Genomic DNA, 15,513 nt, shown 5'->3' on the forward strand with positions numbered 1-15,513 from the left:
GGCTGGTTTGGTTCTATTGGTATCATACCATGCTTTTGGCCTCCCCTAATTGTTAGCTAATTTTTCTTTTGGACAATTCCTTGGAGGCATAAATGTTCCATGATCCAAATAAAGTTAGGCTCCTTAGTCAGAGCTAGGATGTTGCCAGTCTTCTAGGTATTCTGACGCCTCCTTGGCAGAAACTCTGTTATCATGGAACAGTATCTGGGAGAAATGGGAGCTGTCACTTGGCTACTGAGAATACTGGAATACCTCTTTTGCAACACACAGTTGGGTGCAGAGGTGGGTGTAGCCACTAGCTCAGAAGTTACATACTCCTACTACCATTACTGGTTCTACTGATTGTGAATTGTTTTCAATTCATTGCAAATCCTTTTAGCATTCTCCAGATATTTTGAATGATTATCTTTTCTAATTTTGATCATGTAGACAGATACTCTGGGGAGAAGTTCTACTGAGCTCTGCAAATTGCCATTCAGAAAGTTATCACATTAAAATTTTCAAATGACTATTCACAAACTGGTGATCAAGTCTGTGCATTTAAATTGGTCCACAAAGCTGATTATAATAGAAAAATAATTCGTTTCTAATTTTTAAAAGTTGAAATTAATGTCTACTTTTTTTAAGTTATATACTTTTTTCTCCCTCATTACCCAAGTTACCAAAAAGTTGCCTACCACTAGATGCAAGAAAACATAACATATAAAAATTGAGTATTAAATAATACATCAAGACACATGATATTAACTGTGCTATTGTATCTAGGGCTGGAATACTTGTAAGTTCCAAGTATGTCAACTTATTAGATAGGTGCTTATTCATTCTTACTTTCAGCACTTTCTCCAGAAAGGCTCAGGCAACCTCTGTTCACCTAGAGGGTAAAGTACAGAAAACACACATTACCTCAGTAACCTACTGCCCTCTGGATAGTCTTCAATTACACTTCTTTAAGTTGTAATTTGATTGTATATACTTCGAAATTTGGAAAACCTTTTATACCTTTTTTTCCCTTTTTGGTGCCAATGAAATTTTATACATTTCCTATCATTTTATATGCCAAATCTTTGAAAATAGATATTAACATATAAATTTTACCAAAGAAACAATCAAAAAGCAAAGTACTTATGTGACTTCTACAATCATACAATTCATTAATGACAAACCCAGTGCTGGAAGCAACAAAAGGACTCCTTGAAATTGAGCCTTTAGCTCTGTATACCAAATCTAGTTAGATAAACTAATATTCTTCCTGGTAAGCTGAAGAAATTTGTTTTCCTATGACATATTCAAAAGTAACTTTAATTTACATGTACTATTTTGCTCCTTGGGAAAATATCCTTTTCTAAGTATTATAAAAATAAAGCATTGATAATTCAGGTCAACAATATATATTGTTGCCAACTATCTTAGAGAGGGTTGCTATAATAAAAATGCCATAGATTAGGTGGCTTAAAAAAAACCAGAAATGTATTTCTCACATTCTGGAGGATGGACGTCTAAGATCTGGGTGCCAGCATGTCAGGTTCTACTGAAATCCCTCTTCTTAGCTTGTAGATGGCTGCCTTCTTGCTATGTCCACACATGGTAGAAAGACTGCACCTTTCTTTTTTTTAAAGGTTTTATTTATTTATTTTTAGAGAGGGAAGGAAGGGAGGGAGGGAGGGAGGGAGAGAGAGAGAGAGAGACAGAGAGAGAGATCAATGTGCAGTTGCTGGGGGTTATGGCCTGCAACCTAGGCATGTACCCTGGCTGGGAATTGAACCTGGGACACTTTGGTTCCCAGCCCGGGCTCAATCCACTGAGCTACGCCAGCCATGGCAACTGCACCTTTCTTACAGTCACTAATCCCATTCATTAGGGCTCCACCTTCACAATCTAATTACCTCCCAAAGTCCTTACCTCTACATATCATCACATTGAAGGTTAGGGCTTCAACATATGAATTTGGAGGGATACATTTAGTCCACAACATCCATATTAGAAATAGAATTTTTCACATGACAAATTTTAGATAATATTTTTTCCTTCTAGTAAACCACTTTGTGATATAAAATATAAAGAGAGAATTTATACCATGTTAATAAAAGTTATGTGAGGACCAGACTTATCTACTTTCATTTCCAGATCACTCCAAAGACAAAGAGGAAAAAGAAGTGATGTTAAAAAGGAAAATAAATGTTATAAATATAGGAACAACTTTAGCAATGAACATTAAGTCAATATTCATAACTTCAACAATTTTACACAAATACTAGGTAAGGAAAATATTCTTTTGTACAACTGGGATAATAAATAAAATTTTCTATTTTTTTCTAACATCTTTTCCACCAAAGCAAAAACAGCTATTCTTACATTAATCTTGTTTTACTTTGCCATGCAGGATCTTCAAAAAAGGGTTTTCAAATGACTAGGTATGGCCTATATAGCCATATATCTAATCTTAAATGAATTAAAACATTGATCAAGAACAAAAATTGAGGCAAAAAAGGTACCCAGAGAATAATTATTGAACAAATGACAAACTGAAGGGAAATTTTGTTTTAAAACATAAGTTTAGAAAAGTTTCCTTCATAATCTGAAGATTACTAGTGGTTAAATTGAATTCTTTCTCATAAGTGCAAGTTCTACATGATTTTAAAGATCAAAATATTATGTTCTGAAAACAATATGGAAAGTTATTTGAAGTACAAACATAAAAAATAGAACTCTATGAGGTTACCTATTGGGGAAGCTATCACATTTATTTTGAAGCAGCTAACACTTCTTTTTCCTGGGTATACAAGCAATATTCCACATCATTAAATACTCCTTTGAAACATTTTCTTCACTTCGCTTCCAGCACACCAGTTCCTTATTTTTCTTCTAGCTCACTGGAGGGTCCTTCTCAGTATTTTGCTGGCTCCTCCCCTTCTCTGCTTTTTAACATTGGCACACCCTCAGGGCTCAGTCCTTTGTTACCTTCTGTTTTCCAGCTATACTAAGTGATCTCATCCAATGTCATGGTGATTAACTAGTAAGTCCCAAATTAATTGTGCCACTCCCAACTTGCACCTAGAAATCTAGACTTGGATATTCAACTGAGTACTCAGCATCTCCAGCCTAACATAGCCACAAAAGTACTCCTGTTTCCACACTCCTCCACATCTGTTCTTCTAGTATGCCTCATCTCTGCATCCCAGAACTCACCTAGTTGCTCAGTCAAAAACCTAGGAGTCATCCTTTACCCATCTCTTTCCCTCTCCTAATACCCAAGTTATCAGCAGATTCTACCTTGTTTGCCTTTCGAATAGAGGCAGAATCCAGTATCTAACCAGTTCTTCCTCATCAACCACACTAACCTAAGACCCTTGCCTGGAATAGTAAAATAAACTACCTAGTCTCTCTGCTTTCACGCTAAATCCTCATCAGTCTAATCTTCACACTGCAGTTCCATATAGATAAGTCAAATTACATCACTCCTCTGTTTTCAATTCTTCTAATGACTTCCTATTACCTATCCATTCTGGGCTAAAAGGACTTTCATGAACTACTCTCTGGCTTTCCTGTTTCATTTCTTACCATTTGCCTTCTTTAATTACTATGTTTTAACCTTACTGGCCTCTCTGCTATTCTTCAAACAGGCCAAATATGTTAATATTTTTAAGCCATTTCATTTGCCCTTACCTCTGCCCAGAATGTTATTTCCCAAATATTCATTTGACTCATACACATATTTAATTAGGGCCTCTGCATAAGTCACATTCTCAAACAGGCCTTCTCTAACCACCTTATCTAAAATAGTGACCCTCTCAACATTCTGCCCCTATTCCTTGCTTTTTCTTTACAGTGCCTTACTTTTATATTTATTTACATTTTTTATGTCTTTTCCAATGGGATATAGTACATTCCACAAAAACTGGTACTTTATATTGGTCACAGCTGCACAACCAGCAAACAGAAGAGTACCTGGTACATAGCAAGCACAATAAATATGTATCGAATCCAAAAATGAATGAATACATGGGGTTCGATCCTGAACATTATCCAATAATACATTTTAGGGTTTTGTTTTGCTTTAAAAGAAAAACAAAGAAATACAAAAATGTGTCCTAAAATTTAAAAAAATCCAGGTTGATCTCTCTCAAATGGTATGAATTTTATTAAAAGAGAGTTATTCAGTAGTACTGAAGCATTTTCAGCAAGATATTCTAGCTATTATAAAATTTTTTAAAAGCTTCAGAATTACCCCTGAAAATAAAGTTGCAGTTAGTGCTTAAATACTTAAAATGGAGTAAATACATATACACACACAAAACAGAGCAGTTCCATGAAACCAAAGCAGTAATAAATAGGAATATCTTGATTATCCCATAATTCTCTTTCCTTCCTTCTCTCATCAAATTGCTACCAGTGAAAGCCAAGGAATCACCCAACTACTTGTTAACTTGGTGTTGGTTCTATTGTTCAGTCAGAAAAATGGCAATATTCATAGAGGCAGCAGAGAATTTTGCATAATTATGTCTGTGGCTTAAATGCCACTATATATTGCCTGCCATCTTTCATCAAGGCAGCTTATATACCACAAGAATGTGAAAAATCCCACTACATAATGGATATATCTTTATATATAATCTGGTAAAAAGCAGAGCCTGACAATTGAATCATTTTTCACTAGTGCATTTAAGAATCTAGATCTTGACAAACAAAGCCGAATCAAAGCTCTCCTGGGCCATGATGGAAAGCCAGTCCAATCACTCCCTGAGGATGGTAGTCTGTTGGTGAAAAGAATATGGAAACTCAAGGTGAGCCACTTGGCCTCTTTGGCAACAATGAAGGAATTTAGTCCAGTATGCTTGGTTTGTTTCTCTCAGCATTCATTTCATGTTGATCATAGGTTTTTTTGCCGTTTGATCAGGGGACAGAAGAATGACAAATACTGCTTTGTATGAAATGTTTCAAGCCTTGTAAGCCCTCTGAAAATAAATAGTCCAAATACCCATTCCATTTCTTTCCCTGTAGGCACAAAAAGGAGGAAATTACTTATTGAGTATTTACTACACTTATCCTCTACCTTCTCTTTTTTTGTCTAGGAAAAGGTCCCAATACCCAGGTACACATACCAAGGGTTAGCTCAGAGAACACATATTCATAACTGGAACTCAGTCACTAAGTAATAGTCAAATCAGAAAGTACCCAAAGTTTAAGGGCTACACATTTCTTTTATTAAGTTCACAAAAAATTTAGCTGTTCAACTGAGTAAGTACTAGGAAATGGAAATGGGTCATCATTTCCAACTGGGAAATGATGCTAGGAATTCAGCACCCATTTAGATGCTAGGAATTTAGCATCTAAAATGGATAACACAAGAGTAGTCATATTATATATTACTGACTATATTAAATATATACAGATCAGAGTTTCTATAATAATGAGACAACTGTGTCTGGGTTTGTTAAATCAGCCTTATTGTAATCATACTTTGAATACATCAACTATACTCTAAAATGAGACACAGGGTCACAACAAGAAGAGTCTAATTACCAACAGTTATACTTTTAGAGAAGACTATAGGCAAGAGTGTCCAAGCTGTGGCCCAGGATGGCTATGAATGCAGCCCAACACGAAATCGTAAATTTACTTAAAACCTTTTTTTTTTGGCTCCTCAGTTTTTGTTGGTGTTTGTATATTTAAAGTGTGGCCCAAGACAACTCTTCTTCCAGTGTGGCCCAGAGATGCCAAAAGGTTGGACACCCCTGCAAGAGTATGTGCCAATAAATTCACATAGAAGTCATGGGAATGAATTCAGAAGGTAAACACTTCACTTTGACTTTGTGAAGGCAGCAGACTTAAGATTTGGGGAAAAGTTAAAATATGAAATCTTTAGATGAAATGAAGCTGTATGAAATCCCTAAACATGATCAAATAAACTTATTTACCCGAATGGAGCTCAGGTTTACTGTCCTTTCTTCTGTCCATTCCTTAAAACAAACAAACAAACAAACAAACAAACAAACAAAAAGAAGTCAGGCCATATGAAGATGGAAACATGTAGTTAGCAAAAATTACCAGAAAATTCAGATGACTCTTCACTGATTCATTGGCTATATTCTGTTCCTACCATCATTCTTGGATTCCTTTTGAATACTTATTATAACCTTTCATATTTTTCCCTAGAAGCACAAACAGAAGGAAAATAAAACCAGAGTGGATAGATAAAGTTGAACACCATTTTGCTAACCTAGGGCCTCATTAAAAAAAAAATTCTCTGTTCAGCTACTAGGGTGGAGATAGAAAAGTATCAGAGAGAAGGCTTTTTCTGAGGAATGAGATACCTGAATTGAATCTTTTAAAAAAAGCTTTTATTTATTTACTTTTAGTCAGAGGGAAAGGGAGGGAGAGAAACACCAATGGGTGGTTGCTTCTTACATACCCCCTAATGGGGACCTGGCCCACAACCCAGGTTTGTGCCCTGACTGGGAATAGAACTGGTGACCCTTTGGTTTACAGGCTGGCATTCCATCCATAGCCACACCAGCCAGTGCAGATACCTGAACTGAATCTTGAAGGATGAGGAGGAAGTGTGGTAAGGCCATTTATGTACATAGTAAATTCTATGAAACTCTGTAATTCTTGATGAAAATTCAGACCACTGCATCCTGGTCTTAACTACCACCTATTTACTATATATTTCACTGAAAAGCTCAATTTATTTTATACACTACTAAGAGGAAACTTTGCCTATTAAAGTATATATACAATAATGCCTTTTGAATACTTAGAATTTTTTATTTTATATTGATTTAAATAGTGTTAGATATAGGTAGATTTTGATCATATATCATTTTTATTAACATAAAATGCTAAATATATACAAAATTAAGTGGTAAAAGTGTTTCTAAAACTTTACATTCAGAGTATACTCTTCTTAATTACTTTCATATGCAAGAGTTGTAGATATCTATATTTGTTCACAGAATAGCGCCCGCTGTGCCAGAGTGGTGATGATGCAACATTTGTCAAAAGAACTAAAAGCTACTGGTGCCAGGGTCCCTGTTACATAAAGTTAACATACATGTGGCTCCTGTTTCAAGAAAAGTCCAAAACATGTTTCACTGCTCCCTCCCCTCTTCCTCCAAGTCATTTGATTTTTGAAACTGAAAACTGTGCTCCAATAGTCTCCAATTTTTCCCTAAAGCTGCTGATATCCATTCTGCAAGGTCTGATTATGGCAATCTGCACACACTCCAAAACAGCAAATGAAAACTGTATCTTGATTGCTGCCTGGCTGACATCAATCAGAAGAAGGAATCTGATCCCTGAGAAGTTATAAAAGGAAAAAAGTTTGCTTTTTTTAACTGACAACATATAGTCCATGCTGATGAATTCCATATTTATTTCTCTAGTTCCAACCTCTCTCCTGAGACCCAAGCCCCCATTTCAAACAACCTACAGCAGTTACATTTCTTCCTGGATGTCTTGCAGACATCTCAAATTTAAAATCAAAACAGAACTTGATTCTCAACTTGCCTTCTGCCAAAACCAAATAACATCTCCTGTTCTTTCATCAGTATTCCTCTTATTTAAAAAGGGAACCACCACCAACCCAGATGCTTAATTTAAAAAAAAAGTCCTTTTCTTTTTGCCATTCCCACTTCTAATCAAACTATCATCGAGTACTGTCTGTTGTACCTCTGCAATATATCTCAAGTCAGTCCACTTCTCTCCATTGCCACTACCACCACTTACATACAAATCATTACTAGTATCTTTTGTCTAGACTCCACCAACATTCTCTCCCAGTTGGTGCCTCCACTATGACTGGGACCTCCTTTTTTTAAATGACTCTATCCTTCATGAAAAAGCCAAAGTGATCTGTATTGAAAATCAACTCAGACCATTCTACAACCCTTGTTGAAAATCTTTTGATTGTTTCCCATGGCAGTCCTAATAGATCTGTGTCTCTCCAACCTTATTTCATTCCATTCTTATTTTTGTTCCTTAAGCTCTAAGTTAAACTGGTCTTCTTTTTTTTCCTTCAACTCCTTGAGCTATTTTACTATTCCCACTGTGTGGAATGCTGTTTTCACACCTGTTCCTAGGCTGACTTATTCTCATTTTTTAGAGGAAATCTCAGATCAAATGTCATCTCCTTTTTGAACACCCATCCCTGACAACCCTCAAGTCACTTTCTTTCACCCCACCCTGTTTATGTCCTTCATAGCCTTTCTCAAAATTTAAAATAATTATGTCTACTTATTTCATTTCTTGCTTATTGTTTGTTCCCATTAACATATAAACTCCATTTGGGCAGAGATGGTATCTATCTTCTTAAGTACTGTATTCCTAGTGCCAGAAGCATAGTGGACACAAAATAAATATTTGTTGACTGAATAAACAAAGAAACAAGTAGCTATTAATTCAAAGGTAATTTATGATTAAAAAAAGCCTAGAGCTTCAGAATTTCCTAAAATGTAGGCTCTACAAATATTCAAAATATTTCAACTCAAAAAGTGAGCTGAGCTCTTTGATATTGAGAATTGATTGGTCAAATTAAATCTACTGAATTATCTCTAAAATATGGCTAATTTGAAATATTTACAATGTAATAATTCAGTAAAACTGTCAAAATTAAATTATACTAACATAGTATCAGAAATTATTTTTACTATCTCAAATGTAAAATACTTAGATAGTGACCTGTTTGTTGGTGATAATCCACACTCAAAAGTAACTATTTTAAGACTGGCATTTAAGCCTAGTATTTTCAGAACCATAAAGAAATATCATCATTTACAAAAATGGCAATTTCACCTTCTGCCAAATGTGCTCTGTGCCACTATAATTTATCCTTCCAGAACCAACTTTCCTTAAATATTTTTAAAAACATTTTCTGATTTAAAAGAATACATTAACTCCTGATAACTCAAAACAAGTTAGCTTACCTATGTCCAACCTGATATTTACTACTATAGAGACTGAGTCTTATAACTAAGACACACACATAGCTGAAGAGAAAAAAAAAAGAACTGATGCATAAAAATCACTTCTATGCTATGATTCATTACATACTTTTCCAAATAAGAATTGGATGCAACAGGGTTGACAGGGTATGGAGAAATTGACAACCATTCTTTGTTAGCAATAATGTAAATTAGTATAACTTCTACTGAAAGCAATTTGAATACCCAATAAAATTTAAAAATTTATACCCTTTTCAGAGCAATTCCATTTGCAGAAATTTTAACCAACACACCTGCATATATATTTGAAACCATACATATAGTTCAAGAACATTCATTAGAGAATAATTTAATAACAAGGTTACAAACAACTTAAATGCTCAACTTATAAAATACCTGCTTAACTTATGTTAGATCCACATAATGAAACACTATAGACACATCAAAAAGAATGAGGCAGCCCTGTTATGTACAGATATGAAGCAAAAGTCAAGATATCGAGTCAAAAAATCAAGAGAAAGAAAAGTATGTATAGTGAATTGTGCTGAAAAAGATAATTTACATAATATAAACTATGTTCCTAGAAGGATATTCAAGAAACTGAGAGTGGTTGTTTTATCATAAAAAGTGTCCACATAGAACTCTACTTCCAGGAAGAGATCATAAGAAATTCTGTGGACCTACTTCCCAGAAAAAAAGCAAAGCTGGAAAAAACAATTTTTAAAAACCCAGCATTTAAAGTCTCTGGAAATTGTCCTAAGGGAACATAGGTAATATAAAAATATTCACTCAAGAAAAATCTACTAAAATTCCAGTAAAAGCAAGTGTTTGGTGCATGTAAGCCATGACTTACTCCTTCACAGTAATAGGAAATGTAGGCAAACACCTACATAAAAAATAAAGGAAGATCTCAGTTTAATAGTCTAACCTACTGCCTTAAGAAACTAGAAGCAGGAGAACAAACTAAACTCAAACCAAGAAATAAATAATAGAGATTACAGCAAAAATAAATGAAATCAAGAATATAAAAACAGCCCTGGCTGGTGTGGCTCATTGGATTGAGCATTGGCCTGTAAACAAAAGGGTCACTGATTCAGTTCCCATCAGAGCACATGCCTGGGTTATGGTCCAGGTCCCCAGTAGGGGGCACATGAGAGGCAACCACACACTGATGCTTGTCTTCTCCTTCTCCCTCCCTTCCCCTCTCTAAAAATAAATAAATAAATAAATAAATAAATAATTTAAAAGAAAGAATATAAAAACAGAGCTTCACACTTCCTGATTTCAAAACTTAATAAAAAGTTACAGTAATTAAAACAGTGTGGTACTAGCATGAAGACAGGGTTTTCAAGACCATTCAATGGGGAAAAACAGTCTCTTTAACAAATGGTGCTGGGAAAAGTGGATATCACCATGCAAAAGAATAAAGTTGGACCCTTACTTTATACCATATACAATATTAACTCAAAATGGATAAAGACTTAATGTAAGCCTCAAAATATAAAATTCCTAGAGGAAAACATATGAGAAGAGCTTAGTGACATTGGACTTTATGGCAGCTATTTCTTGGGTATAACACTAAAAGCACAAGCAATAAAAGCAAAAGTAGACAAGACTTAGGCAATGGGACTACATCAAACTTAAAACTTCTATACATCAAAGGAAGCAATCAATAGAATAAAAAGGCAACCTCCAGAATGGGGGGAAATATTTATATATCACGTATCTAATGAAGGATTAATATCCAGACTTTTTATATAAAGAATTCCTACAACTCAACCACAAAAATATCCAAATAACCTGATTTTGAAAATGAGCAATGGACTCGAATAGACATTTCTCCAAACATATACAGATGGACAATGAGCACATGAAAAGATTCTCTACAACACTGATTACTAGGGAGATTAGAATTAAAACCACAATGAGATACCATCTCATACCCATTAAAATAGCTATCATCCAAACAAACAAAAAAAATAAACAAAAACATAAATAAGTGCTGCTGAGAACTTGGAGAAACTAGAACCCTTGAACACTGCAGGTATAAATGTAAATTCATATGGAAATGCCTATGGAAAATATGGTATTTCCTCAAAAAAGTAAAAATATTGGGTTGGCCAAAAAATTCATTGGGAGATATACTTTGTCTCCTCACACAACCAAAAGAACAACAACAAATTTAAGAACAAAAAATAACCAGAACTGCCAGAAGATCAAACTGTATGGAAATAGGACAACCAAGGAGTTAAAGAAGAAACATCCTTTCAGACTGGGAAGAAGGACAGAAATAGGCAGCAGAGGCAGAGAGGACTCACGGTCAAGTGGCAGCTGGTGGAGCAGGCAGTCCCACATTAGTATGCAGATAACTCAGGAGGAAAAACTAGGGAGTCAGACAGACCACACAACCCAGGGTTACAGCCCAAGGGGAAAAAAAAACCCTCAAAACCTCTGGCTATAAAAATCTGTGGGGGTTGTGGAAGCCGGACAAACTTCCAGCCTTACAGGAGAGTTCATTGGAGAGACCCACAGGGTCCCAGAATGTACACAAACCAACCCACCCAGGAATCAACACCAGAAAGGCCCCCGACCAAGAGCTGAGAAAGCAGCATTGTTCCTTCTCTAGCTCCACCTCCACATCCAGTGCCTCAATAAAGTAACGTGGTTCACCACATCCTGGCAAATACCTAAGGCTCTATCCCCTACAATGTAACAGGCTCAATGAGACAAAAAAAGAGAGGCCCAAGTGAAAGAACAGGTCAACATTCCAAAAATAGAACTAAATGATGAAGAAGCAGTCAACCTATGAGATGCACAGTTCAAATCACTGGTAACCAGGATGCTCACAGAAACGGTTGAGTATGGTCCCAAAATAGAGGAAAAAGTGAAGGCTATATAAAGTGAAATAAAGGAAAATGTACCAGGAACTAAGAGTGAGGGGAAGGAAACTGGGATTCAAATCAATGATCTGGACCAGAAGGAAGAAATAAACATCCAACCAGACCAGAATGAAGAAAAAACAATTCAAAAAAGTGAGGAAATGCTGAGAAACCTTTGGGACAACTTTAAGCATTCCAACATCTGAATCATAGGGGTGCCAGAAGGAGAAGAGTAAGAACAAGAAATTGAAAACTTATTTTAAAATATAATGAAGGAGAATGTCCCTAATCTGGCAAAGGAAATAGATTTCTGGGAAGTCCAGGAAGCTCAAAGAGTCCCAAAGAAGTTGGACACAAGGAAGAATACACCAAGGCACATCATAATTATATTACCCAAGATTAAAGATAAGGACAGAATCTTCAAAGCAGCGAAAGGTACAGAGAATAAGAAGCATAACTGACAGGCACAAAATAGACAGGGGGAGGTTAAGAATAGTATAAGCTATGGTGAAGCTAAAGAACTTATATGTATGACCTATGGACATGAACTAAGGGGGGATGCTGGTGGGAGGGGTGTGCAGGGCAGAGGGGAATAAAGGGGAGAAAAAACATGGGACAACTGTAATAGCATAATCAATAAAATATATTTTTAAAAAGTTGTTGATTTTTTCTGTAAGGTGGCTCTAGTAACACTTAAGTTGTCTTTAACTTCATTCAAAACAATTTTGTTACATTGTATAATGACTGCTATCATATCAGTGTACATTTAAAAAACTTAATCAAAATTTGTGAATTTTTGTGTAGCCATTTTAATATTGAAGATGGAAGAAAATATGCAACATCTTCAGCATGTTATGCTTTATTATTACAAGAAACATAAAAGTGCGACTGAAACACCAAACAAGATTTGTGCAGTATACAGAGAAGGTGCTATAACTGATTGAATGTGTCAAAACTGGTTTAAGAAGTTCTGTGCTGGAGATTTCTCACTTGACGATACTCCACAGTTGGGTAGATCAGTTGAAGTTGATAGCGATCAAATAGAGGCATTAACTGAGAACAATCAACATTCTACCACGTGGGAGATAGGCGACATACTCAAAATGTCCAAATAAATAGTGATTAGTGAAAATGACAAACACATCTTTTATGTTATGGAAAAACTACACAAACTTTTTGGCCAACCCAACAGTTACCATATGATCCAGCAACTCTACCTCTGGGTATATATACAAAAGAATTGAAGTCAAAGACTTGGAAAGGTAATTTTATATTCATGTTCACAGCAGCACTATTTACAATAGCCAAAAGTTGGAAGTAACATAAGTGCCCATCAAAGGATGAACAGATAAACAAAATGTGGTATATACATATAATCCTTAAAAAGGAAGGCTACTATGACACATGCTACAACATGACTGAACCCTGAAGACATTATGCTAAATGAACTTATCTATTTGCAAAAGGACAAATACTATATGATTCCACTGATATGAGGTACTTAAAGTAGTCAAACTGATAAAAACTAAGGTAGAATGAAGGTTGCAATGCGCTATGGGAAGGAAGAAATAGGGAGATACTGTTTAATAGATACAGGCAGTTTTGTAAGATGAAAAGAATTCTGTGGATGGTAGTATGACAGTGTGAATGTACTCAATATACACTGAACTGTATACTTAAAATGGTTACCGTATTTTTCAGACCATAAGGCACACCTAGGTTTTAGAGGAAGAAAACAGGAAAAAAAAATTGAAGCAAAAAATGTGGTAAAATATTTAATAACATAAATAATATTTCGCCAATGTAAATGTAAACAGAACTCAACAGCAGCATTAGCAACCATTATTCCTCCCAAATTTGGGTGGAGAAAAGTGCATTTTAATAGTCTGAAAAATATGGTATATGCTAAATTTTACATTTTATGTATATTTAATCATAATTAAAATTTTAAGAAATTACAGAGAAAAAGCAATGAATTAAAAGTTGATTCTTTGGAAAGATCAACAACACTGACAAATCTTTAGCTAAACTAAATAAGCAAAAAAAAGAGAAAGAAACAGAAAAGGAAATCCAAATTACTTAAATCAGAAATAAAAAAAGGAAAACCACTAACAATTTTACAGAAAAAAAAAAAAAAAGCACTGTAAGGTATACCAATAAACTAGGTAAATTATCTGAAATGGGCCAATTCTAGAAAAACAACTAAATATTGAGACTGACTCAAGAAAAAATAGAATATCTAAAATAGACCTCTAACAAGAAAAGAGACTGAATAGTAATTTAGAACCTTCCCACTAAAAATAGCCCAGGACCAGAAGGCTTTTCTGGTAAAATCTACCAAACATTTAAGGAAGAATTAATGCCAATCACTTTTCCAAAGTGTAGTAGAGAGAATACTTCCTAACTTATTCTATGAGGCTGGAACTAACCTGAAAGCAATCCCATACAAAGACATCACAAGGAAAAATCAATATCCCTTATTCTCCACAAACTACTGGGAAACAGAATCTGGCAACATGTAAAGGGATTGTTCTCCATGACCAAGTGGGATTTATCCAAGGAATGTAGACTTAGTTAAACATCTGAAAATCAACTACTGTAATATACCATTATCAGCAGATTAAAAGGGAAAACCCTCACAATCATGTTTGTAGAAGTAGAAAAAGCCTTTCACAAAATCCAACATCCTTTCATGATAAAAAACATTCAACAAACTAAAAATAGAAGGGAAGTTCCTCAACCTCATGAAATGCATCCACAGAAACCCCTAACATCACACTGGTAAAAGACTGAATTGTTTTCCCCATGATCAAGAAAAAAGTAAACCTGTCCATTCTTACTACTTTCTTCAACATTCATTGTACCTGAGGCTCTTGGGAATGCAGTTAGACAAGAGAAAGGATAAAAGGCATCCAGATTTGAAATGAGGAAATAAAACTATCTGCTTACATAAAGCTCTGAGGAATCCAATGAAAGCAATAAAAACTAATAAATGAGTTTGTCAAGGTTTCACGATATATGATCAATATTCACAAATCAGTTTCATTTCTATGCAGCAGCAATAAGCGACTGAAAATGAAATTAATAAAGCAATTCCATTTATAATAACATCAACAAATAAATACTTAGGAATTCAACAAAAGTGTAAAACATAAACTGAAAAACTACAAAACACTGTTGCAGAGAACTAAAGAGAACCTAAATAAATGAAAACCCATCATGTTCACAGAAGATATAATATTGTTAAGATGGTCATACTATATATAATTGATCTATAGGTTCAAGATACTACCTTTCAGAATCCCAACCGGTTCTCTGTAGAAACTGACAAACTGATTCTAAAATTTCATGTGGAATTTCAAGGGAACAAGAATACCCAAAACAATCTTGAAAAAGAAGAACAAAGATGGAAGTCTTACACTTTCCAATTTCAAAGCTTATTACAGAGCTACACTCATTAAGACAGTGTTGTACTGGCATAAAAATAGACATAGATCAATGGAAATGAATTGAGTCTCAAATAAATCCACACACCTATGGTCAATTGGTTTTCGAGAAACATGCCAAGAAACTTTAATGGGGAAAGAATAGTCTTCTCAACAAATGGTATTGGGACAACTGAACAGCCAAATGAAAACAAATAAAGTCAAATACCTATATCACATCCTATACAAAAGTTAATATAAAACAAATCA

At 34.9% G+C, this 15,513-nt stretch overlaps 1 protein-coding gene across 3 annotated transcripts in view; it reads right to left on the bottom strand.

Moving 5' to 3' along the window:
* Positions 1-1,939: 1,939 nt before the first annotated feature.
* Positions 1,940-15,513, bottom strand: part of CENPI (centromere protein I) — a 101,219-nt gene continuing 87,645 nt past the window's right edge. For 2 of the 3 annotated variants that reach the window (XM_036017000.1, XM_036017001.1), the window contains 2 exons: positions 5,916-5,957; positions 3,702-4,992 (listed from right to left, as the gene is read on the bottom strand). In XM_036017000.1, coding sequence (XP_035872893.1) covers positions 4,891-4,992; positions 5,916-5,957 — 144 coding nt within the window. In that variant the 3' untranslated portion in view covers positions 3,702-4,890. Of the gene's footprint in view, positions 4,993-5,915; positions 5,958-15,513 lie in introns of all 3 variants that reach the window. The other variant, XM_028522928.2, reaches the window with a different exon arrangement.

The sequence above is a fragment of the Phyllostomus discolor genome, chromosome X, assembly GCF_004126475.2.
Source record: "Phyllostomus discolor isolate MPI-MPIP mPhyDis1 chromosome X, mPhyDis1.pri.v3, whole genome shotgun sequence".
In the NCBI taxonomy this organism is placed as follows: domain Eukaryota; kingdom Metazoa; phylum Chordata; class Mammalia; order Chiroptera; family Phyllostomidae; genus Phyllostomus; species Phyllostomus discolor.